The sequence below is a fragment of the Halichoerus grypus genome, chromosome 4 (assembly GCF_964656455.1).
Source record: "Halichoerus grypus chromosome 4, mHalGry1.hap1.1, whole genome shotgun sequence".
NCBI classification, from domain to species: Eukaryota; Metazoa; Chordata; class Mammalia; order Carnivora; family Phocidae; genus Halichoerus; species Halichoerus grypus.
Window position 1 is genome coordinate 183241420 of NC_135715.1, and position 26833 is coordinate 183268252.

Genomic DNA, 26833 nt, shown 5'->3' on the forward strand with positions numbered 1-26833 from the left:
GCTAAATACTTTACAATGCACAGGAAAGCCCCCCACAACAAAGAATCATTCAGCCTAATCAAACAATAGGGTCAAAGGTTGTTGGCTCCTGCTTAAGAAGAATTCATCTCTGGGTGCCTAATAAAACTACCCAAACCACTACTGACTTAGGCTGTCTGCTGGGTTATTGTTTTAAACTAAACCCTAGGCACAACTTAGCAAGGGGCAAACTTGCCTTCATCCCTTCTGGACACTTCAGATGCTTCTGGAAAGTACACTGAATTCCTCCAGATAATTTGACTCAATTTCAACCAGCCAATGTGCTCAGTACTGTCTGAAATGTAAAGTAAATGTAAAAGTAAAGTAATGTAATGTAAAATGTAAAGTAAATGTAAAAAGGGCTGCCTCTGGTCTTAATAAAGAGAATAATATTCAAGTATGGAAGAGCAGAAATTCTTCTTTTAGCACTTTCTTATTTCCTAATAAACCTCTAGGTTGAGCTTGTGTCATTGTTACAAAAGAGAGAAATAGTATTCCAGGGGCTCTGAACTAAAAAGCAGACATCTTACAGTAGTCATTAGTGAGGCCCACTTTTTAAATTTCTTCTTATTTATTTTTTTTAAAAAACTTAAGACTCTAAATTGTAAAAAAAAAAAAAAAATGCTATTACTTATAACTAGTTTTCTTGGGATTCTGGAAGAACTGATTAAGAAAGACATGTTGATCCAAACAAACAATTCTACTAAAAAGAAATAGAAATTATATAGTCAATATCCTTGAAGCTGAAAGGTATTTAATGAGGAACATTGTTTATTGTTTTTAGTTTTTCTTGATTGATAGCCTTTCCACTCAGAGGAAAATTGCTATACTAGCAGGAATTGTATGAAATTTGAAATTCAAAGCTATTCTGAGCTATTTTAATAATAAAATGAATTTTAAAGAGAAATAGTATGAACACCCAGGTTTAAATGTACACTCAGGTCTATTCATCCGACTGTACTGTAAGCATAAAAATATCAGGATACATAAAATCCTCCATTATGTATTTGAAACTCAGGTTTACATGCTTAAATGATAATCTCTTGCTTTTGGGGGACCCTGGGACATGGAGATTGCCATATGAGCACTTATCAGAATACCCCATGCTCAGTTGCAAATCCTTTTTTTCTATCTACACACCCTTTTTGGTTTGACTGATCTTCTCTACTCTCTGAGGGTCCCCGTGAAGACCCTCAAATCTCTTATCTCTCAACCTGATCTTTCCAGCAACTCTAAGTTGTACACCTAACTGCCAACTTGACATTTCCACTTGGATGACTAGAAGATATTCAGCACCATCCTCCTCCTCCCACCTCCAACTTGCTCTCCCCATCACAGTCAATAAAATTTCCATCCATCTAGGAGCTTTAGCCCAAATCATAGGACTTAATTCTTGATTTCTCTCTTTCCTTCATCCTACTGATTAACCTGCCTTGTTTAATATATATTATGTACAATATTGGAGCCTATTTTTTATACATAATTACATTGTGAGCCTCTATTTCCATGTCCTGAAATATTTTTATTTTATAAAACTTTGTAAAGAAAGCATTAATCCTCGTGGTATAAATGTCCAATATTTATTTAACCATTCCCGTACTATGGGGCATGCAAGATTTTTCTATTTTTTGCCATCACATGCTGTTGAATTCATTGAATACTTAATCATATTTACTATGTGCAGGCACTGTTCTAAAACTTTAGACATGTTAATGCATCTAATCCTTACAATCCATGAGATAAATACTATAACATCTCTATTTGACAAATGAGAAATCTGAGACACAGAGAGACTAAACAACTTGCTCAAGATTATGTAGCTAGAAAGGGGAGGTGGAATTCAAATCAAAGTACCCTGACTCCATGTTCCTGAGTCCATGTTTTAAGTCAATCTGGTGTGTTGCCTTGGGTACATTACTTCGCGCATTGACTGTATTTTACATCAGTCTGCACATAACTCTGGCCATTTCTTTAGAAGTGGATCAATAGTCATGAATATTTAAAATGTTTTGGACAGTACACATTACAAAGCTTTTATCCAGGAAGGTTATACTAACTTTGTCAATTTCTACTCCTTATGTCGGTTGTTGAGAGTGTCCTCTTAACTGTGCTTACATCAACACTGGGTATAATAATTTTTACAATCTTAACAAGTTTATTGGAAACAAATTTTGTAATAGTTATAGTTGATTATCTTTGATTATCAGAGCAGTTAATTTTTTTTCAAGTCTAGAATAACAATTGTATTATTCAGTGAATTTCTTTTTTTTAAAGATTTTATTTATTTATTTATTTATTTATTTATTTATTTATTTATCTGAGAGAGAGAACAAAAGCAGGTGAGAGGTACAGAAGGAGAGGGAGAAGCAGACTTCCCACTGAGCAGGAAGCCTGACGATCATGACCTGAGCCAAAGGCAGACACTTAACCAACTGAGGCACCCAGGTGGCTGTTCAGTGAATTTTTTATGTTTGGCTTTTTGCCAACTCTACTGTTGGAAATTTCACTTTTTCATAATGAATTGTGGTCACTCTTTATGCACTGAGATTAACACCGTGAGGCTGTCATATATATATATATATATATATATATATATATATATACAGTTGTTCTTCGATTTTTCATTTTGTTTCTATTGTTTACTGAAGTATAAGCACTGAAAAATTGGTTTCTGCAGTTGCATCAAACTTAAATAGTCATATAAATAACCACCTAGATTTCCCTCTTAATGTTCTTTCATATTATGAATTATTAGTAATCTCATTCCACTTGTTTAAGTAATGGTTAGATATACACCGTAATTCCCGCAGCCAATAAAGAAAGTCAAGGATCTTAATTTTAATTATGCAGCATTTTACCTATAACATAAGCGATAGAACATGAACTCAATTTTCAATTAAAATAAACTTGTAAAAACTCCCTCTTAGTTTCAGGATCCATGGCATTGATAAATGTTCAGACTAGGTCTAACGTCTACACCCACATTACTACGTACTATTTGTCCACACACTGTAGGTGTCGCCCTCAAGTTGTATCAGAAGCTCTATTCAGTTTTATTTATCATGTTTCTAGGTGTCAGTTTCTTGCACGTGACCTCATGGATTTAGAGCCGCCTAGTTGCTTTGGTGGGTGGCTCTTTTCTCTACCACCCCTCTGTGTCATGCTTTATCACAAAGTGTTCTTTCTCATTTATTGGCTTCTAGAGGCTTGGCAAAGTTTAGTGGAACTTTTTTTCATTGAGAGTCAAAAATTTTCCCTGGGACTCACGGATTTCCCAAGGAGCCTCAGGAGCTACTGCCCAGGGCAAGGTGAGGCCACACAGACCACTTGTGGGCTTCTGCTCCACGGCACTCAGAGCCGCCTTGCTTTCTCGGTTTTATCTAGGGCTGGGTTAAGAAGCAAGCCTCCAAAAAGTTCTTCTGGACCAATCAATGGTGGGGGGTGGGTACCCAAAGCCCTGGAAATCAACATGGAAGACATGTAACTTACCAAAACTTCTGTTCAAGAGCAGTCCTGGATGAAGTTGGCAGGAATAATCTACCAGGGCTGAGGGCTGAGAGCTCCCTCTCATGTGGGCAACCTGACAGTGTACTGTCTCCTGAGACTGGGTCCACTTAAATACGGGGCTTTCGTTCTACTCAGTCTGGCTGACTTCCACTGCCAGCATTTGGTTTTTCACTTTTATGGGGGCAGCATTTAGTTTCTCCTTGAAAATTGTTGAATAAATATTTAAAGAACATTATTGTGCAGTTGGTACCAAATCAGTAGCCTGAACAAGGGTTTCTGCAGCTCTGGGTTCAATCCTGGTTTTAAATATTTATGTTCCACACTGAAGTATGTAGGGATAAAGGGGCATTGTGTCTGCAAATCATTCTCAAAAGTTTTAGAAAAAAAAATGCTATATGGACACTTACAGATGCATATACACACACAAAAGGGAAGGAGAAGCAAATATATGGGGAACCTGGGAATTCTAGAAATTCCTGCAATTTTTCTGTAAGTCTAAAATTAAAGAATTTAGGGGCGCCTGGGTGGCTCAGTCGTTAAGCGTCTGCCTTCGGCTCAGGTCATGATCCCAGGGTCCTGGGATCGAGCCCCGCATCAGGCTCCCTGCTCAGCGGGAAGCCTGCTTCTCTCTCCCCCACTCCCCCTGCTTGTGTTCCCTCTCTCGCTGTGTCTCTCTCTGTCAAATAAATAAATAAAATCTTAAAAAAATATATCTTTAAAAAGAAACTAAATCAGTTTTTAATTAAAAAAAAAAGTCAAGAGACTTGAAAAGTCCAATTCCTACCCCTTGTGTTAAGGACCTCTATTAAGATAATGTCTCAGCTGTTGGGTTTGGAAATTGGCTTCCAATTCCATTACCCTTCTCCACATTTCCTTCTTTTAAATAATCAGGTTAGGGGCACCTGGATGGCTCAGTTGGTTAAGCGTCCAACTCTTAATTTCAGCTCAGGTCATGATCTTGGGGTTGTGAGATGGAGTCCATTGTTGGGCTCCGCACTCAGCTCCGGGTTGGCTTGTCCCTCTCCCTTCCCCTTTACCCCTCCCCTTGCTCGCTCTTTCTCTCTCTCTCTCAAATAAATAAATAAAATCTTAAAAAAAAAAATGAGGTTAAAAAAAAAGACCCTGAAGGTTAAGGTTAGTGTATTAATTTTTTTTTTTTCAGAATGGCAAATTAGAAAGAAAATGAAGTTTGATAAGAGAATGCTATTTAGGAAAACATAAGCTAATTGTTTATATTTGATACCTGGTGAAAAACTTTTAAGGGTGACTTTTAGGGGGTTTCTCGAGCCAGACTTCCTGGCAAGCTGTTCCTGTTTGGTGTGCCTATCATATTTCTGACTACTTCAAACTACTCTTCATTAAGGCTCTTCATTTTAGCTGTGAAATGAATGCAGTTCTCTATTGAAATAATAACTAAAAAAACTCTTCGCTTGATGCTTGAGAACAAACAGTCATACTGACCCAGGAGCACCACACCCTGAAGGTTTTCCAAGTCTGAGTTTGTCCCTCAATAAAAATTTTAAGTGGACATCTCGAATTCAGAAAATGTTGGTACGCTGAGGTTCTTAGTTCTAAAAAACTACAAGTCCAGACACTTGGAATTCAGTATATTGGATCCCAAGCCAATCAAAACTGGTTCTCAAAAAGTTGGCTGCTAATTTTGATAGGGAAGAAATCAGTTAAAAAAGCAACGATTAACACAAGAGCTATGAACAGAGTACAAAGTGATAAAATATGAGCCAATATTGTAACAGGTTACTCAGATTCTGTTCTGGTTATTTGAAAAGAGATTTTTTCAAACTGAAAAAATGATTTTATTAAACTGAATTTTTAAATGAAACTTGAATAAAGATATTATTTTAAAATACAATAATTTTTCCCTTAAATTATACCTTTTACTTTCATCCTGCTATGGAGAATTTTGTTTTTGAAAGGCAATTAAGTACATGAATTAATAAAACCTGAAAAAAAAACACACCAAAAAACCCCAAAACCCAGGAGCACCTGGGTGGCTCAGTCGGTGAAGCGGCTGCCTTCGGCTCAGGTCATGATCCCAGGATCCTGGGATCAAGCCCCACATGGGGCTCTCTGCTCAACGGGAAGTCTGCTTCTCTCTCTCCCTCTGCCTGCTGCTCCCCCTGCTTGTGCTCTCTCTTTCTCTGTCAAATAAATAAGTAAAATCTTAAAACAAACAAAACCCCCAAACCCTGACCATTTTGGCCACTCCCTATGTATTGTTGTTCGATTAAGAGGTCCTGGTCCTGATCTCCATAGCTCACCTCTATTTCGCCTCTAGAATTGCTTCCCTCCAGCAATGTCTAACTCTGGACTCTGTTTTCTCTTCTCACCCTAGAAATCTGTGCCAAGTCAGAAAGAGAGAAAGGACTCCCACTTTAAGAAAATGGGACTAAAGGATACTTTGGAGAGATCGGGGGCTGGCAACTTTGCCATAGGGATTTTGAAATTTCTTTTAGCTTTAGAGTCATGGACAATTTTTATAAACATCGTGGGAAAAAAAATCTTCCAGTATGCCTTTTATTAGTTTTAGGATTTTTCCCCTTTTGGAAAGAATAGAAAGAACTGTAAAGGCAGGATGAATCAGCTCAACCTCACTGATGTCATCTGACACTATAAAGGGACCAAAAATTAAGGAAGGAAGTCATATGGTTTTAACTCCAAATTTGAATCCCTTGGGATTGGTGGGGAGTGGGAGGAGAGTTCTCTTCACTTAGGGAGATCCAATGGTAATCTTGAATCTGGCTATAAATTAAACATTTCTAATTGCAGAGTTCTAATCCAGATTCCAAAAACAGAAAGTTTTGAGAAGACCTCTTTGCCCTCCACTACACAATTTTTCGTGCCCCAATTTTCATGCTTTCTCCAAATGGGAGCCTTCGGTTTTTAAAGGTTTTATTTATTTATTTGAGAGAGAGAGTGGGGGGAGGGGCAGAGGAAGAGAATCTCAAGCAAACTCCCAGCTGAGTGTGGAGCTCAACTCAGGGCTCCCTCTCACATCCCTGAGATCACCACTGAGCTGAAATCAAGAGTCTGACGCTTAACAGACTAAGCCACCCAGGCGCGCCTCCAAGTGGGAGACTTCTTAATACAGGAGCTGCTTGGAGGACAATTTTTTTCCAGAATGTAGCTGGAAAGCCTTTACGCTCCATTTTTCTCCCTTTTACAATGGACAGCTGTGTGATTAGAATTCTGTATCCACAAATGTCTGCATTTTCTAACTTACCTCAGAAGTAAATTCGCAAAGGAGGTATCACTATTAAATTACTTGCCTCCTAATCCTTTTTGTTTTCCCCAAAGATTTTTAGACAGCAACCAGTTATCTGGATAAGGGATTAAAAGTCCTAAAAGTAGCGGGATTAAAATCATTTGCCTAAACAAAGAGATTGAAATAAGTCTGTTGAATGGACTCTGCTTTCCTTGTGCGACGAGACTCTGCGGTGTGAAATGTTTTACATCCTCTGTCTGCCAGTTCTAGTTCTGCCCATTTTATATAAAAAGCTTCTTCATCCCATTTTCAGCTTCCTTCTTTTTTTTGTTTTAATTTTTTTTTTCTTTTAACAGAAATGCTGGCATTCAACTTACCTCCAAGAATAGCTCAGAGCTGAAGTTCTCAGTTTAGTCATGAGAATTACATTTCTCTCCGCTTTGGAAATACTCTTCCCCAATCTCTCTAATTATGACCCCATAAGGGCGAGGTGATTTCAATTAAAATGAAACATATCGCTTTGTAGAACATACAGGAAAGAGCATCTTTGAACAGGAAAAAGAAATCATATTGTTGATTTCTCATGTCAATAATATGTACCCACATATTACGATAAGAATTTTGTTTATAAGAACATCTCTTCCTTGAAAAAGAAGGTTTTGTATGTAAAGCTCAGCTCCAGTATATTAAAATGCATGCCTGTACATTTCTTAGGTTTAAAGGTTTTCAGATGATGACTATAACTTATAAGAATGGTAGAACATTTTTACACAATTTTCGTGTTGGAAAATAACCCACTAGCAGCAGTTATAAAATATATTGAAAAGAATCCAAGAGGGCTCTTGAATGGTCTCTTATTTCTCATCATACAGTTCTATATCTGAATCGTTTTCTCAGTCAGTTTTGAAAATATAAACATCATTTTTCCTTTTCAGAGAATTGATCAGGTTAATTTACCCACTGAAATGAGCAAAATGAGAGTAGAAACATGAGCTCAGCATGCTATTTTGTTAACGGTCTGTGCAAACCAGTTATGCATTTTCTGAAACGATACTTTCCTAAGCTTGTATTTAATGAATTATGAAACTTCCATCTTTAGCATGAGCACACATGCCGGACTCCCTGCTTTCTCAAAGTAGACCCTGAGAGTTGTGTTTACTTACGGTAGCACAGTTTTCAGACTTGTCTTCCACAAAACCAATCTGGCAAGGCGTCCTTTGATTCTGTAGCCAGTAGTCTGTAGACTCAAGCAGGCTGTTGCTGCAAAGAACCTGGAGGGAATCGAGAAAACCTTCTTAGTGTTACACGGCCAGGCTTTCTATTTCAACAAGCAGCTGTTTTCTGAAGAATGTAGGTGTTTTCTTCACCTCAGAGCATCTGGATACTGGAAAAAAACTTACATGATAATAGCACCTCTAGAATGTGTAAAATATTCAACCAGGAGCTGGTTTTAGAGGAATACATTGATGTTAATACTGATGTTTCTTCTGTCATCAAATCCAACATCTGGAAACTTCAATGATGTCCAATGTGTGGAAACTTCAAATGATTATTTTGGAGTATGGTTCAATTGATAATGAGGATCAAAGTTCATTTTAGTGCTAGTGCACTCTATGAATATTTTCCATCTTAAAAAAAAGTGTTTTTCCTTTTGGTGCAATATTGCTACTGAAATGATATTCCTTCAGCTTTAGCTTTGCCAACATGTCTGTGAAATAGGGTTCAATTCTTACAGAATACCTAAGGTACTATGTTAAGTTTAAAAATTATTAAGAATAGGGCGCCTGGGTGGCTCAGTTGGTTAAGCAACTGCCTTCAGCTCAGGTCATGATCCTGGAGTCCCGGGATCGAGTCCCACATCGGGCTCCCTGCTCAGCGGGGAATCTGCTTCTCCCTCTGACCCTCCCCCTCTCATGCTCTCTCTCTCCCATTCTCTCTCTCAGATAAATTAAAAAAAAAAAAAATCTTAAAAATTATTAAGAATAAGTAAAGTACATCATGACAATCATTTTCCATGTCAAAACAGTACAGTAAAGCAGAACAAATTTGAATACATGAATCAAAAAAAAAACCCAAATATGATTAACAAATGGCTGGTTTCTGGGCTTGGATTTTAAAGCAAGGAAGAAAAATTATATTTCTGAGACAAGATATTTTGAAGATGCAATCTCATGAATAACCAAACAATTCAAATTCTAATGTGTTTTAACATTACCCAAACAGTGTATAAGATTTTTCCCATCTTATGTGAGATTTCCAATGCTCTCCTGGGGTCCTCTACTTTATTAGGGTACACATCTGCTAATATTTGACTCACTACCTTCACTTAAGCAATAGAACAGATTTAATCAGTTTGGTTATTGCCACAAAATAGAATGACACTTCAATTACATTTCATCTGTATAACAAAGGATTGTCTTATGCTGTAAAGATAAAAACACATGAATTTTTGTCTCAGTGTGAGTTAACCAAATATAATTATGACACATCTTTCCATAATACTTTTTGTTTTTGCTGAGAAATATTACTGCTTTTAAATCTTTTCCCACTCAGTTTTGTTATTACTAGAGATGACAGATTTCCATTGTCCTTTTCTAGAATAGTACAAAGAGCCACATAGTGGACAAGCAGGTAATTGAATGATGAACTTGGACTATGATCGCGGACTAAAGTTGGTGACAGAGCTTCTCAATTCTCTTGCAGATTTTACCTAAACTGTGGTTCTCAAAGCACAGGCTGGGCCCCCAGGGGTCCCCGAGGTCTTCCAAGGATGCCAGCTGTCAAACTACTTTTATAATAACAGGAAGACTTTATTTGTCCATTTCACTGTCACGGTCTCTTAAGTTTCCTGCGGAGTTCTCCAGGACCCACGCCAGATGTCAGGGCACAACTTGGCCTCATACAGAAGCCAACAGCAGAGTCTGGTGGCCCAATGTCAAGTGGGACATTAAGGAGATTTGCTAAAACTGTAAAATGAAGTCACTCCTCTTCTCACTAAAAGAGGTTTTTTTCTAAAAAACTATTTTTATTTTACATAAAAAACATGCATATTAATTCCTGTGTTGTTCATTTTAGCCATTTTTTTTTTAATAAAGAAGATGTGGTATACATACAACAGAATATTAGCCCTAAAAAAGAATGACATCTTGCCATTGGCAACGACATGGATAGATCTAGAGAGTATAATGCTAAGCGAAATAAGTTAGTCAAAGAAAGACAAATACCATATGATTTCACTCATACGTGGAATTTAAGAAACAAAACAAATAAGTAAAGGGGGAAAAAGAGAGAGAGAGACAAATCGAGAAATAGACTTAATTATAGAGAACGAAGTGATGGGTATCAGAGGGGTGGGGATTGGGGGATGGGTGAAATAGGTGATGGGGATGAAGGAGTGCACCTGTCGTGATGAACATCAGGTGTTGAACAGAAGTGTTCAATCACTATATTGTACACCTGAAACTAATATTACATTGTATGTCAATTAACTGGAATTTAAATAAAACTTAAAAATATGCATATTAACATGTAATGTGTTTATTATTGTTTTCAAAGTATTTTTAAAATAAAAATTATTATTTTAAAATAAATAATAAAAAAACCTTTCTTAGCTTTAATTGATAATTTGAAAAATGTCAGAAAGTATAATCCCTATAAACAAAAGCTTTGTGAGGTCCCCAATACTTTTTTTATAGTATAAGGGAATTTCAATTCCAACCCTCCAAAATTGAGAACTATTAATCTAGACTCACTTTATTTAAAGTAGAAAAAGGCTCTTGGTCCACCCCACTCCTCACTGCTAATCACTTTCACTTCCAGCATGGAATAAGAGTTTAAGAACATGCGCATAAGTGGTCTGAGTTGAAATCCTAGCTTAGTAATTAATGGTTATTCTACCAAGGTTATTTGGGCAGCTGACTTTAATTCTGATTTCAGCTTCCACACTCGTGGAAAGAGAAAATAATACTCACCTGGTAGGATCACTGACTATTCAGAGAGATGACAAGTGTCATACACTGTGGCATGCAGATAGTGGGTTATCCTCTTTTCACTATTACTATTTGTAATGAACTACAAAGGGAAATAGAAAATTGAATGCTTTCGCTTGAAATTAGTGGATTGAAAGCATTTCAGATCTGTGAAGACAAATTGTCTTTAGCAAATATTCTAATCTAAGGTGTGATTTTGGTTCTGCATTTTGTAGTATTAATAGTTACAGCTACTATTTTTTGTATGCTTAGAATGTGCTGGAAAAATGTGCTAAATTTTTCTTTCTATCTTTTTTTTTTACCTTTTAATTTAATCCTTATTGCAATGCTACAAGGTAGAAGTTATTTTAAAGATAAGGATCTTCACAGAAATTGTTCTTTTGAAGGTGAAGATCTTGAGGCTCAGAGAGATTTGAGTTTCTTTCCCAAGTTGCTCAGAAACTGGCTTTGGATTTGGTTTTGAAGGTACCAAGGCCTTTAAGTGAAATAATTTAATTATGCTGCCTTCCATAACCCATGCAAAATGACTCTAATTTGGGGTATGTTTCTCAAAAGTTATGGACATCTCATTTTTGTTAATATAACTATGCCTTCTTATGGACTTCCATTTTTTTTGTTAAGAGAGAGAGAGCATGAGCAGGAAGGGTAGAGGTAGAGGGAGAGAGAGAATCTTAAGCGGGCTCCATGATGTGGGGTTCAATCTCATGATCCTGAGATCATGACCTGAGCTGAAATCAAGAGTCGGACACCAACAAACTGAGTCACCCAGGCACCCCTATGGACCTCCATTTTAAAGCTGTTTTCCATGAGTGAAATTCTGAAGTGACACTTTTAAGGAGAAGAAACATTTTGTAATGTAAATTATAATAATTAAATTAACCCACTTGGCAAATATTATCAGTATTGAATTTCTCAAAGAAAAACATGGTTTTACATCTGTGTTAACACTGAAAGAAACCCATATTGTCATGCCTCTGCTCTTTGCCTTTCTGTGATCTTTAAAATTTAGAACACCCATGAGTGAAACAAGTTTTCCTTCATTCTGAACCATAAGAACGTTAGAGACTTAAAATGGAGGCATCAAATGAACATACTAGTTAACTATACTTTACTGTGCAGTATAATAAACACTCCGACTATAATCACTTCTTAGTTATTTCAAAGCTCACTCCTCAAAAAGTAGCCACTGGACGTCTTCTACTTTTTATATATTCAAAGCACATAGAATTATGGTTGCGACAAAATATGTCAACAAAAGGAAGCAACTGTCATTTATCAGAGCATATGAACTATTTTTGTCCAAGGTCAGCCTTAGGAAGGGGACAGAGTTCAGACACAAGTCACTTGGGTCTTTCAGAAAGTGGTAACTGGGTTGGCATGTTTTCCTGGTGAAACACTGAGAAGCAGAGATGGAGACACCCAAAGGCCTCAGCCTGTCACCTCCCACTGTGAAATGCCCAAAGCTGTGATAGACACTGCCTCATGACGAGGCCGATGGAGACAACAGCTGGCTAACTTGCCGGATTTCTCCTGCATTTAACTTCTTCAACAGAGAAATGAGGGCAGAACAATGAATCTGTCAAGTCTTCTACTTTAAGGGTATTTTTGTACCTATTTTTAAAGTAAATAATAACTGAAAATATGCAAAGACCTTGTTCTGTCCTATCCTAGCAGTGAGGAAAGTCAAGAGCTTTTTGGATCCGCTTACTCAGTGGAAAATGCTAGAAAGACTGCCTGTTTGGCTAGTCCATACCCCTGGGATACTGAGTGTCTTCTCTATGGTACATCTTTGCTTCAGAGGAAATAGAAATGGCAGAAAAAAGAAGTGGAATTTAAAATGAAACCTAAGTCTTTCAGTGCTTTAGAAGAAATATTTTGAAAGGAGCTTTGATGAGAGTATTCACTCACTATGTAATTAAAATTTGAATTTTATTCATCATAATTAAAGAAATAGTTCACTTGATTATGTTAATAATTAAAGTTGCCCCATACATTTCATTAATAGAGATATAATACCTATATTCTTGACTAAATAATACTACATTTATTGAGAATGTTCTGGGCTAAGGCCTTAAGATATATTATCTGAATTAAACCTCTAGACATACAAGGTAGAATTTAAGGCCCATATATGTAATGTGCTTAAAACAAGAGAACCTATAGCAAGTTTTCAATAAACATTAGCTATCATAACAATGATTATTCTCTTTCTCCTGGGCTTAGAGGGGTCACTAATTTGCCTAGTTAGTGGAGAAGTAGGATTTGAGCCGGGCTCTCCAATTCCAAAGCCCTCATTAGCCGGTGCTCCATTGTAAGTTGGTAAAATTACATAATTTCTTATCCTTGTGTTCTAAGGCATCCCAGTCTATGCATTTATTCATGTCTCTCTCTCAGGACGCTGGTCTGGGTGGTAAGGAGGTTTGAGTTCCAGTCCTGAGCCTACTGTCTGTTTGGTTAAATCACTCACTAGCTTCCAGCCTGTTTTGTAAACAATTAATTCATGTGATCTGAAGGCATGTAACTTCTACACTGAGCAGCATGTAACTCTCCCCCTCGTCCTCCTGCTTGCCCTCGCCCTGCCTCCTCTTCTCTCAGATATATGAAAAGCAAAATAAGCAAAGAGAATAAAAATTCAGCCTTCAATAAACCATTTAGCATCATATGTTAGGCAATTTTAACCTTTGAAGAGCTTTTGGTCTAATGGTTTAGACAAACCATCAGACACAGGAATGCTAGAAGGAAGAATACATACTTGAAAATCTAATGATTTTGAAGCCTTATGAATATGATCTCCCTGCTGAGAGAGTCACTTTCTGAGGGGGAGAAGAGAAAAACTCATCAGGTTCTCAATGGCTCATTTATTTATCTGCTATTTTTAGTTTCAGGTTTACTTATTTCAGATGAAGAGCTAATAATGAATGTGTTGTGTGTTCACAAACTTGAAGTAATAATGACACATTTTCTCTTGAAAATGCATGGGTGTTCTAAACAATGAAGAAAGATCTATCTGCTCTATCTTATAGTGATTCCTCTTTTTTATAGAGATCCAAGTTACATAAATTTACTTTTGACATGGAATGGGGAGGGAGAAATAAACTCTTAGTAACCTGGACACATCTAAGCTGTGCCTTAAATCTTTTTTCAAAAAGTAACCTAGGTTGGAAAAGACAGTATGGTTAGTTAGTCACAGAGGTTTAGAGGTAGAACTGGAATTCTATGCCACCTTATCACTTACTGAGTAAACTTGGGCAAGTCGGACTTAATTTCTGCATCTATTACATGAGGACAAATGAAGCCCCTTCTGAAAGTTGTTCCAAGGTTCAAATAAGAGCCATGAAAAACTATGGGGAAGAAACTGAGGGTTGCTGGAGAGGAGGTGGGTGGGGTGATGGGGTAACTGGGTGATGGGCATTAAGGAGGGCACGTGATGTGATGAGCACCGGGTTTTGTATGCAACTGATGAATTACCGAACTCTACATCTGAAACTAATGGTGTACTATATGTTGGCTATTTGAATTTAAATATAAATAAATTAAATAAAATAGACTCTGGAAAAAAATGTTTGTAAAGGACTAATCTCTTCACAGAGTAGGCAAGTGATATAGGATAGCTATTGTCACGAGAATGCAGTACTGTTTAGACAATGTTTTCCAATGGAACATTTTCTTGATCTTTGCGCCACAGTTGACAATGTTTTATTATTCATAATTTATGATGTACCACTTTTTTTCCTCCTACTTCTCTAATCTCTTTTAGTCAATATTTGGTCAATGAAGGTTCGTTGAAATCTTTAGATGTTTGACACTTGGAATATTAAGATGAACAAAAATGATCACTCCCTTTTGGAAATTAAACTATAATAGGGGAGAACAAACATTCACAGGACTGATAAAGAACGCAGGTGCTTTGATCATTGGCAGCAGCCCAGGACAGATATCACCCAGGAGGAGTGGGTGCTTCTACCTGTGGCAGGGCTGGCGGGAGACTGCACTTGACCAGAGCTTGCAAGATACTTCTGAGTGGTCTGGGAGTATTGGGGGAGGCAGTGGGGAGGACAGGTCTCTCTTTCTAAATGGCTTTTCGTCCTCTGATGCCCTAACTGGGAATATTCCCTCTAGTTCTGTCCTCAGGGTGCTCCTCTTTTCCTCAGAGAGCTCACTGACTCCCGGTCATTAGTTACCATCTGGAGGGAGGACTCAATGGTCCACAGCTTCAGCTTTGACCTTTCTCTAGAACTTGGCTTTTCATTTTTCTAACTGTTAGTTATTACGCTTAGGTCTCCCGCTGTCACTATGAAATCTTGGTTTCTAAACCCAAACCACCTCCTTCCCCAATTCCAGTCTCTAAAAGAAACCTGACTCCCTAACTCCCCTGTTTACAGTTGAAGGCAGAACAATTCTCCTAGCCACCCAGGCTTGGAACAGCTGTGTCATCTGGAATACTGATTTGTCTGTGTCTTGTCTTATATTCTGCTCTCCAAAGTTTATTATTTATTTATTTATTTATTCATTTATTTATTTATTTATTTTTCATTCTCTCCCCATGAGACTGCATACCATGGACTAATCTAGTCTCTGTGGGATACGATAGTGAATAATACAGAGTTGATCTCCATATTTATGGAACTTAAAATATAGCATGGGATCCAAATAGTAAATAAAGGAGCACTGAAATGCACATTCAGTTACAAATTGTGGTGGGTATTATGAAGAAATTCAATATGACACATTGACAGAGGGTAAAGGGGATGGGGCTGATATTTGGGAAGGACAGTTAGGGAAGGCTGGAGCCCTAACGGTTCATGTTGTAACTGTCTGCCTCTTCTATCTCCCTTACTCCCTCATCCTTTACTTCCCAAATCCACCTAGCTCATTGAAACCAGAGTAAAGGATAAGTATGTAAGCTTTCATGACAAACCTGGTTGCAAATTCCAATTTTTCCACTAATTAACTAAGCAGCCGAAGGCAAGTCACTTAGCCTCTTTGAGACTCAGTTTTCCCATCTACAAAAGGAGGTTGATATTGCCACTCAGAATGAGGGATTTTTAATAGACATTAGAAATAATAAATGCACACAGCATCTGATTATTTTAAGTGTTCACAAAAAGGTTTATGTCTGTAAATTACTGATTTTATGTAATTCTATTCCAAGACCTTCACCTTGATTGATTAATTGAGCCAGTATATATTAGCATTTTACCAGCTAGTCCTATTAGCCACTAGGCTAAGCAATGGATAATAGGAAAGAAGGGACATATTTGCTGTCAGTGAGCCCAAAATTTTATGGCCTAACATTCAAGACAGATCCTAATTCAACTCCCACCTGTTAATCATTTCATGGACATTTACCAAGCTCCAATGATGAAGATATTGTCCTATGCCCAATATAGCTGTTTTCCAAGCTTTGTCTCCAATTATTTCCGTGCACATACCCACTGTTATAGTCCACCAGTTTACTAAAGAGCACAGTCTTTATGATGCACGTGGTTTTCCTCATATCTTTTCATCTGCTCCCTGAATTTTTTCCATCAATGTTCTTCCCCAACCATCAAGAACTAATTGAATCAAGGCTCCGCTCCCCACAGCAAGTGTTTCTCTTCTGGTGAAATCTCTATAATGAAAACAATACTTCTACCTCAGAATTTTAAAATGTGCATGTGTGTCTTTTCCTTCCTATTATGATATGGGTGCATGAGTATCTTACTCCATTTATCTTCCACACTTATCTCTTGACATATAGTTGGTACTAAGCAACTGTTTGTTGTTTGGCACTAAAACATTTTGCACTTTGTGTAATGTAGATTTGTAATTTTCTTTTCCAATGATTGCATTTAAGAAAGAAAACCTGTGAGTGATTTATTCAATATGAAGAAAATTTAAGAGTTAAATCTAGGACACAATGATATTTTATATTTCTGCAAGGCTTTTATTTCTCTCAAGGGTTTTATGCAAAGGTAACAATTTTAAATTAGACCAGGATCTGCATTTTTGTAGTGCTCTACTACAAAAACATAATCAAATTTCATTTTCTGATAATTTTAAGTGTAAAGATGTAAAGCAGTCCCAAAGCTTTTAAGAGAGGAAATTTTCACACACAAAATGCTGTATTTGCTTAATGTATGCATTGTGATTAATGATGGAACGTTGCTTAAAATTAACTGAATAATGCCATCAGAAAAAAGGATTCATTTTTCTTCAAAAGCAGAGATTTACCTGCCCTTCCAAACAAGTAGACTCAGAGAAGTTAAGCGTGCTGGAATTTTAAGACATCAATGCGAACAGGGCCTGGCGTGGCCATTTCAGGGCATGGACCCCTGGTCATCTGCTTCCTCAAGAGTTTCAAACAAATATTATTTTTAAAATGAGTCATAATACAAAAAAGGTTTGGAAACCACTGTCCAAAGAAACCTTTCTAACAAATATGACACACAATTTTCACGGAAGAAAGAAAAAGCAAGAGCTATAAAATAAAGGGAGCAAGAGAAGCCCATTGGAAGAGCCATGGGCATCATTCCGAGAAGAATCTCCGGGCCCCACTGGTGTTCTAGACTCTAAGAAACTTAATTAAATGTTTCTTACAGAAGAAGGCTATAGTGTGAGCAGGTCAATCAGATTTGCATAGTAAGTGGGAGAGATGGCAAATAGCTGATTAGGATGAAGGCAGCTACTCATAGATGCTGTCACCTCTGTGCTCCACAGTATAATTAATGGCATCTCTACTGCAGGTGACTCTTTCTTCATGGAGATATCGTGATCCTATAAAATTCACCCCCTTTTTGTGTGTGTAAAGTTCTATGAGTTTTAAAAAACACACATAATTGTGTCACCACCATCCTAGTCAAAATGTAGAACAACTTTTCAGCTCCAACCCCCCCAAAATATTCCCTCCTGCTCCTTGTAGTCAAATGCCTCTTAAGTCCCAGCCCCTGGCAGCCACTGATTTGATTTCTATCCCTAAAATGTTGTCTTGTCTAGAATGTCATGTATGTGGAATCACTTAGCATGTAGCCTTTTGTGACCTGTTTCTTTCACTTGGCATAATGTGTTCGACATTCATCTACATTGTTGTGTGTTTAGTACTTTTTCTTCTTTTATTGTTGAGTGGTGTTCCATTGTATGGATGTGTACCGATTTTTTACAAAACCCATTTTCCAGGTGAAGAACATTTGGGTTGTTTCTAGTTTTTGGTTAAATATGAATAAAGCTGCTATAAACATATGCCTACAGGTTTTTGTCAGAAATTCAGGTTTTGCTTTGCCTGGGTAAGTACCCAAGAATGAAGTTAATAGGTAGTATGGTAACTTTATAAGTCAGAGAAAGACAAATACCATATGATTGCACTCGTGTGTGGAATTTAAGAAGGAAAACAGATAAGCACAGGGTAAAGGAAGGAAAATAAAATAAGATGAAAACAGAGAGGGATGCAAACCATAAGAGACGCCGAACTTTAGGAAACAAACTGAGGGTTGCTGGAGGGGAGGTGGGAGGAAGGGGTAATTGCTTGATGGGCATTAAGGAGGGCACTTGAAGTAATGAGTACTGGGTGTTATATGCAACTGATGAATCACTAAATTCTACCCCTGAAACTAATAATACAGTATATGTTAACTAAATCGAATTTAAATAAAGAATAAAAAAAGAAACTGATAAACTGGCTTCTAATGTGGATTTATCACTTTCCATTCCCACAGGCAAGGTATGAGAGCCCAAACTGCTCCACATCCTCATCAGTACCTGATGTTGTCAGCTTTTGCTGTCAATTCATTTTAGACATTCTATCAGGTTCATAGTGGTATTCCATCCTGGCTTATTTTCCTTTTAATTTGTAAAGATATGATTTCTTTTCCTTTTTAAGATTCTTCTAAAATTAAAATCTTAATTTGGATTCTATCTTGGTGCAAACCCTTTTCATAAAACCATAATGCATAAATTAGACAATATATTTTTAAATTTTTAAAAAATATTTAATTTATTGATTTGAGAGAAAGACAGAGAACGACCAGGGGGAGGGGACGAGGGGGAGGGAGAAGCAGATTCCCTGATGAGCAGGGAGTCTGAAGCAGGGCTGGATCCCAGGGCCCTGAGATCATGACCTGAGCAGAAGGCAGACGCTTAGCCAACTAAGCCACCCAGGTGCCTCTAGACTATATTTGATGCTAACTTTGAATGCCATCTCTAAGAGAAGGATAATGCCATCCACAGTAACTTTTCATTCATTCACTCATTCATTCCACAACTACTTGTTGAGTACATATTAGCTTTGAGGGTTTTTAATTTTTGTTTTGTTGTTTTCTTATTTAAATATATATTTTTTTCACAAAATGCTTTTATTCAATGGGAAAGCCAGTTAAGAGGAATAGACTTGAGAGTCCAAGAAGTGATGTCATAGTAAGATATTATATTTGTTAAACTCTCCTAAAGTATAAGCATAGATATTCAACATTTATATCTCTCTCTGTTTGCTATTTACATGAAGTGTATAGTACAATTATCTGAGATGCAACATTATATTAGTATTTGTCTCTTTCTGTCTGATTTATTCACTTAGCATGATATTGTCGAGGTCCAGTCATGGTTGTGAATGGCAAGATTTCATTCTTTCCTATAGGTAAGGAGTATTCCATGGTGTATATATACCACATCTTCTTTACCCATCCATCCACTGATGCACACTTCAGTTGTTTCCATATCTTGGTTGTTGTAAATAATGCTACAAAAAACATGGAGGAGGGGGTGCATCTGCTGGTTCTACTAGGTGCTGCTTAATTATCCGGGCAATCAGGGGTGAACAAAACAAGAAATAAGGACAAAACAGACACAGTCTTGGGCGCCTGGGTGGCTCAGTTGGTTAAGCGACTGCCTTCAGCTCAGGTCATGATCCTGGAGTCCCGGGATCGAGTCCCACATCGGGCTCCCTGCTCAGCAAGGAGTCTGCTTCTCCCTCTGACCCTCCTCCCTCTCATGCTCTCCGTCTCTCATTCTCTCTCTCGCAAATAAATAAAATCTTAAAAAAAAAAAACAAAAATTAAAAAAAAAAAAAACAGCACAGTCTTGTTCTCATGCTGTTGGGGGAGGGCAGACCATAATCAAATAAATTTTATAGAAAGAGAGAGAAATTGAGGGAGGGAATGAAAAGCACTTTGAAGACAAAGCCAGAGAAAGGGATCACGAAGTAAGGGATGCTTATGTCACAAAGTATTTTCTGGCAGGCCTCTGTGAGGGTGATGCTAAGCAGAGAGCTGAATGAAATGAGGCACCAGCCACACAGCCTTTTGGGGGAAGTACAGCCCAGGCAGAGAACATCAGCAAAAACAAAGGTTCAAAGCAGGAGTGTGCTGGTTGTACTAGAAGAACAGAGAGACACCATCTTGGTTATGCAGAGTAAGCAGAGGAGAAGTGAGGAGAAAGTATTTCATTACAATTTTGGAATGTTTAGTCACTGGCTTAAATAGCGTTTAACTGCTAACTTAATTTTTTTTTTTTTTTTTCCCCCAGGGAGCCTGATATGGGACTCGATCCTAGGACCCTGGGATCATGACCTGAGCCGAAGGCAGACGTTTAACCATCTGAGCCACTCAGGCGCCCCTAACTTAAATTTTTTTTTTTTTTTTAAAGATTTTATTTATTTATTTGAGAGAGAGAATGAGACAGAGAGAGCATGAGAGGGTCAGAGGGAGAAGCAGACTCCCTGCCGAGCAGGGAGCCCGATGCGGGACTCGATCCCGGGACTCCAGGATCATGACCTGAGCCGAAGGCAGTCGCTTAACCAACTGAGCCACGCAGGCGCCCCCTAACTTAAATTTTTATAATAGCTTAAAGCCCCCCCCACACACACACGAGGTCAGAAGACTTTGTATAATTTTACACATGTAATTTCATGTTGATTTAATCTATGCTTCAGCAAACTTTCTGAGAATTCTGAAATCTTGTTTCCACCTTGGAAAATAATTAACTTTGCATTCCTTCATGGGGAAACTATAATGCTTATTTAAAACACACCGAGGGGCACCTGGGTGGCTCAGTTGTTAAGCGTCTGCCTTTGGCTCAGGTCATGATCCCAGGGTCCTGGGATCGAGCCCTGCATTGGGCTCCCTGCTCAGCGGAGAGCCTGCTTCTCCCTCTCCCACTCCCCCTGCTTGTGTTCCCTCTCTCGCTGTCTCTCTCTCTGTCAAATAAGTAAATAAAATCTTAAAAAATAAAAAAATAAAAAAGAAATCAAACACACCAAAATCCTGAGAAGAGACAGTATACAAACTGGAAATCAAATTGTGTGAAAGAAAAAAAAAACTAGCATAGAAAACTCAGTGGTTCAGTCTTCTTTCTCTGAAAGTTTAATTAAATGTTAAGATAACATTTTCCTTTTAATGATGACTCTAGTGGCTGGCTGCCTGAGTTGCTGTCTATTTAGTGTCCTTTGACAAAAAGGAGAAACTGTTATCCAAAGCATGTTTGATTATTCCTAGGACATAGTCTGTAATATAATTATCTGCTGGGTGGATGTGAAGCATTCTTGCCTCTTAATACTGACCCCTACTACAATTTGGAAATCTTGTAATTGATTATGTGAAAGGAGATTCCAAAGTGAACTAAGCATTGCCAAGAGCATCATTTCAAAATAGGGTGATGAGGGCATGGAAGAAGTAGGGCCTATGCACATCCCCTGTTTCAATTCTGTGAACACCGTGAACTTTTGACTTTCGTCAATTGCGACTGGACCACCTCCTGAAATACATCCTTCTACTTTGGACTGAAATAGTGAAACATCTATTGGCTAAATGGCCAATCCTGTATTAGTCAGTCAGTTTAAGTTTGTCAGCACCAATCATAATTCCTTCAAAATAAGTTATGTAACCTGGTGGTTTTTGCCTTTATAAGCCTGTACTCCCCACATGCAATTCAGAGCACACTTTCAACTTCAGTCCGCTCTGCGTCTAAGACCCCAAATACATGCTTTTGGTTGCTCAACAGCCTCTTCTTCTTGGTCAACAATTATTTTTAAAGTATTGGAAAATAAGGGAGTTTTTCAGGCCCTGGAACAAAACAATTCTCCATTATTGAGGAGGGGAGTGCCTAGAAAACACCAGATCAGAGGCATTGTTGGTTGGGAAGGTTGAAAAGGAAATGATAAGCACAGGATCTGCACCTCATTCTCTGTCTTTACTGTGCAGGGGTGGGAGGCAGTACCCCCAGATAAGAAAGAAGGCAACATTGTCATACCTCATCATAAACATACCTCTAGATAAACTGTATTTTTATAGCAGGAGAGTCCTTACCTGTGGAATGCTTTTAGCAATAGGTACCTGGTCTAACTATACTTGCCTCTGATAAACATGGGGCATACTGATTTATGGAGTATCTATCTCTGACAAATGTCACATATGGATGCACCTATCTGAGTCTAAAATGGAGATTTTTCATGAACAAAAGTAATCTCTTCTTTGAAATTATTGTCCTGGTGTATGTAATTTAGAGACTCTGTGTGTTGACCTGGGCCAGAGCATGTCCTAATGTGGCAAGAAATGAACTAGACAGAGCCTCAGTGACAGTTTCAGATATCTCACAGCGTTTCTTGGGCTACACAGTTACTTGTTTCCTGGAAACCACATTGTATTTCAGTGGAGTCACAGAATGCTATAAGAGCATAGAGGACAATTCAGAAATATCAAGCCATACTTGTTTACTTCTGCCACATCACACAGATGTCAGGTGGCTGAAGAATGCTTTGAAAGTTGATCAGAGCTTTTTCTGCATGAAAGTGATAACCGAGTTTGAGTCTCAAGTGTAAAATGCAAGAGTTACGGAAACAGATAGGCTCAGGAAATGCAAATATAGTATAATTTATGAATGGTCAGCAATGTTTTAAACAGAATAAAATTAGACGTATAAATAGAGGACAGCTGATTGCTATTTAATTGCTATTTGGAAGCACTATAATACTGTAATGTTGATATGATCAGTAAGGGGAATGTTAGGAGAAGCAAATGTTTATGCTAGGAGAAGCAAAATACAAGAAAAACACACATGTCAGAAAATATATGATATGCATCAAGGCTTACCATTGATTTTGGATTATTTTGTATAGGCTTCTGAAGTGTAGGTAGTGTGAAATTTACCACTGGTCAAAGGGACAGTGGATTTAATGGCCATGTATTATTTGGGGATTGATGCATGCCTTTGGCCTTTGGCAATTATAAGAAAGTGGCAATTCTCATTTCTTGACTCTTCTCTTGTTTGGAAGAAGCTACTGGAAGCATCTACCTTCTAAGATGTAAACAGATGGACACATAACTTGCTAAGGGTGTCTAGACACCTGCTTCTTGGATGCTCTCCATCCTGGAGAGTATGAGCCCTCACATGGGTCTTTCAGGGTGGGTCTAATTTTGGAAACATGGAAGAGGGGGCCTATTCTCAGGGATGAGGCCCCCAATTTGAGAGCTGTTCAAATTTATCCGGGCCGTATCCTTCTTTCCTTCTCTGACACTGGCTGAAATGACAATTGGGCATTTCAGTCAGAAGAGCAAACCTGGAAGGATATAGGAAAAGTGGAAGCTCTTAGGGCTGGTGGGGGATGCATTGTTTACTCCACACTCCAAAGTCAAGAGGGCTGCTTATTCGGGAGACTGGAAGGGAAGAGAGTAAGCCTTAATGTAGGTGGTAGGGAGCAGGGATGGCAGGTCTTTTTTTAAACACCCAAAAATAGAAAGGAGGCAACTTTCTATTATTAGATATTTTTTAAAATTTTAGACCCCTTCCATTCTTGCATAGAGATATTTAATACATAATATAAAGGTTTGGGGAAACTGCAAGAATTCAGGAAAAAAGATTACTTGCCTAGTTCCCTTCGTGCAGCATCACCCTCAACTCCACAAAATGTTCTAAGCTATTTTGGGTTTTCAGAGTCCTACTTTTTGGTTAAAAAAGAAAAGAAAAGAAAAGGCACTGCAAGCTCCTTCCAGGAGTTCTCCACACATAGCAAAAAGGATGCTCAAGGAACTGAGCTGTAGAAGACAGAAGACTAGCATATTGGAATCTCAAGCACGGTAGAGCAATTGCTGGAGGCAGAGAGAGGGGAATAGAAGTTTCCCAACATACTGGCTTTTGGAATAAGAAGCTAAATCACATTCAAACTGCAAAATAAGCCATAATTGATAGTTTTAAACAAAGTCTCCCACATAGGATTACCAAACTGGCATTTTCCGAAGAATGAACTCGCGTGTAGTACATGAAGCCCCACCTCTCCATCTCAGTGTGGATCTGCTGAAGGCAGAGGAAATCTGTCCCACCAGAGCCCTCATTAGCTGCGTTCTGGTCTCAGTGCAACTGTGGCCTCCCGGATGTCAATGTGGTCGGGGCATAAAGAAGGTTTCTTAGGTGGTCAGGGAATTTTGTGGCTGGGCTCTGTAGATGCAACTGGCTGAATCTGAATCTGAATGCTTCTTTTGCTACTTAGTCTCCTAGCTTGTCTTCCCAGTGATCTCAGTGGCACCACCGCTCACGGATGTTCTGGCTTAAACAGACAGAGCTCATGGTTCTGTTTAACTCTCACTGCCAGGGAGTCCTGATCTTGACTTCCACACATGTGTCTGCTCCCACTGCCTGGATGCAGGTTCGGCCTCCCCTCTCCCCGCTCCCCTATCCGCATCAAGTGTGCCCCTCCTGGCATCCCAGATTCCAGTCTCCCTTTGCTCTAAGGAATTCTTTTTAGAACTACTAAATTAGCTTTCTTCAAATATAACTTTTAGTAAGACAATTCTGCATTTATTTTCTTTAAAATCTCCCTATTTCTTCAATGCCTCTGATGACTCCTGCAGAATGGCAATAAAACAGAACACCCAGCGATTTGACAAAACCTAGCTAGGCCATTCTGGTATAAGGAGCTGGGTCTGAAGACCACTGCCAGGTTGCCTGATCAGAAGAGAGTGTTTATAAAGCTGTTGAGTGCTGCATACTCCAGGGTGAAAAGCCTCGTATCTTCCTTCTATAGAAAGTGAATATGCCCAATTATGCTGATTTTGTTTTTAATTTTATTTATGTATTTACATTTTTTTAAAGTCCTTCCTTCCTGTAAGGAATCAGCTTCTAGAAGCACAGAATATTATAGCTATTTTCTATCATGTGCTTCCTAGAAGTACTAATGGGGCCTTTGGCCCAGAACAATACAATTCTGACTAATAAAAATGTCTTTGGAGGTATAGATCAGATCCCGAGAAAGCCTCCCAATTTATATGTCTGTGCCTGCACACATTAATTGAATTGCTTTTGTTAATTACATGCCATCAAGACGATATGAGCTTAGATGAAAGGGTATTTTACAGAATAAGATGAAGCATCCAGGGACATCCATTTTGACAATTCTTCAGAGATTTCTGTGCCACTGTTGACAACAAATTTAACTCAGTTTAAAGGAGGCTAGTCATGGCAAAGAATGCTCTTGAAGCTTCAAAGAGATGATCAGAAATTGTATTAAGATCAAACTCCACCTCTGGGAAACTGAAGTCTTTTCACTCTGCTGCCTTTGGTAGGTCCAGGTTTAATGGGAATTTAATTAACATGACATAAAAAGAGAAGGATATTTGGGTGTTGATTTTTCCCCAACAATTCTTTTGTCACATGAATCCTATTCAGAGACTTGATTCCACTCTATCCTAAAGAGCAAATCTTCAGTCCCATGAAGTGCAGGAAAGATTAAAAATGTCTAGCTACTGTGGAAATGTGACATCGTGTATAATGCTTTCAAAGCAGAAGAAAATCTAACAGAGATTCAATATAATGAGGGGACAGTGCATGCTACCTTGGATTAGTTTTTAAATTCTATTTAAATAAAATTTGCCCTGTGTAAAGATTGTTTATTTGGAATCAACTAATATGTACTGAGCACCAGCTGTGTGTGCTAAGAACTTACACAAAGCAGGACTGCCTGGATGGCTCAGTTGGTTAAGCATCCGACTCTTGGTTTTGGCTCAGGTTATGATCTCATGTCATGGGTCAAGAGGTCGAGCTCTGCGTTGGGCTCTGAGCTCAGTGGGGAGTCTGCTTGAAGATTCTCTGCACCTCCCCCACAATCACACACATGCTCTCTCGCTTTCAAATAAATAAATCTTAAAAAAAAAAGAAGTTACCAAACCTTTTTGCATATAAACGTCACACCAACTCCAAGACATCCAAGTCAGAGAAGTTAGGTCACTGGCCTAAGATCACACAGTAAAAGAGAAATGTGGAATCTAACTCAGATCTTTGGATTCTAAGTCCAGCTTTGTTATGTGGTATCCTACTGTCTCCTAGAGATAACAGATTTTGATTTATTATAAAGAGAATAAAAAGGCTTTTTTCACTTAGTGTCTAACAGATATAAAATTATAACATTTATAATCATTTAACTCATTTAATGGAAAATCCCTATGATTCAGTTTAACAATAGTGATTGTATTTGTCTTATAGGAAGGATTGGTCCTATGAGAAGGGGTAACATCAGACAAGATCTGTGTGAGGTAAGATTCAAGAGGTACCACACAGGGCTCTAGTATTCACTCTCCACCAGCTACTCTTTCTCTCCAATTTTTTTCCTGCAATATTTTGAAATTCCATCCTTTTAAACACATGATTTTGGAGCATCACATTGCACACATTAAGACCTTCCTCGAGCTCAGAGCTCAGTAAATTACTGTGACATAGAGGATATCTCACATTCCAAGTTGGATGGATTGATAGTGTCTGCTTGGAGCTTCAAGATGAGTAGAATTCTGAATTCAAGTCCGGGTTCAATAGGATCAATTATCAATGTAAGTTAAGGGAGGGGGCGAATAGTACTAGTTCAGCAGTAGTAGTAGTTAAGTAAAAACAGGTTTTATTTGTCACTGCTATATTAACCTACACAATCACTACTACCTCAGTGAGAATTTATCTGATAACTTTCCTAGCATTTAGAGGAAGGGAAGAAGACAGAGAAAGGATCATTCTGAGGCTTGAGCTGGTTATATAACCATATAACTTATTGTGGCACTTCTGAGAGCAAAAGAGGGTCTATTAACAAAATGCGAGGATAATATATGTAAACTACGATTGGGTGGTATGGTCATCTGAGCTCTGGGGAAGGGCA

The 26833-nt window shown here is 38.2% G+C and overlaps 1 protein-coding gene across 8 annotated transcripts in view; it reads right to left on the reverse strand.

Moving 5' to 3' along the window:
- Positions 1-26833, reverse strand: part of SPHKAP (SPHK1 interactor, AKAP domain containing) — a 160968-nt gene that overhangs the window by 96557 nt on the left and 37578 nt on the right. For 7 of the 8 annotated variants that reach the window (XM_078071416.1, XM_078071412.1, XM_078071414.1 and 4 more), the window contains one exon: positions 7912-8019. In XM_078071416.1, coding sequence (XP_077927542.1) covers positions 7912-8019 — 108 coding nt within the window. Of the gene's footprint in view, positions 1-7125; positions 7294-7911; positions 8020-26833 lie in introns of those variants that run through there. The other variant, XM_078071418.1, reaches the window with a different exon arrangement.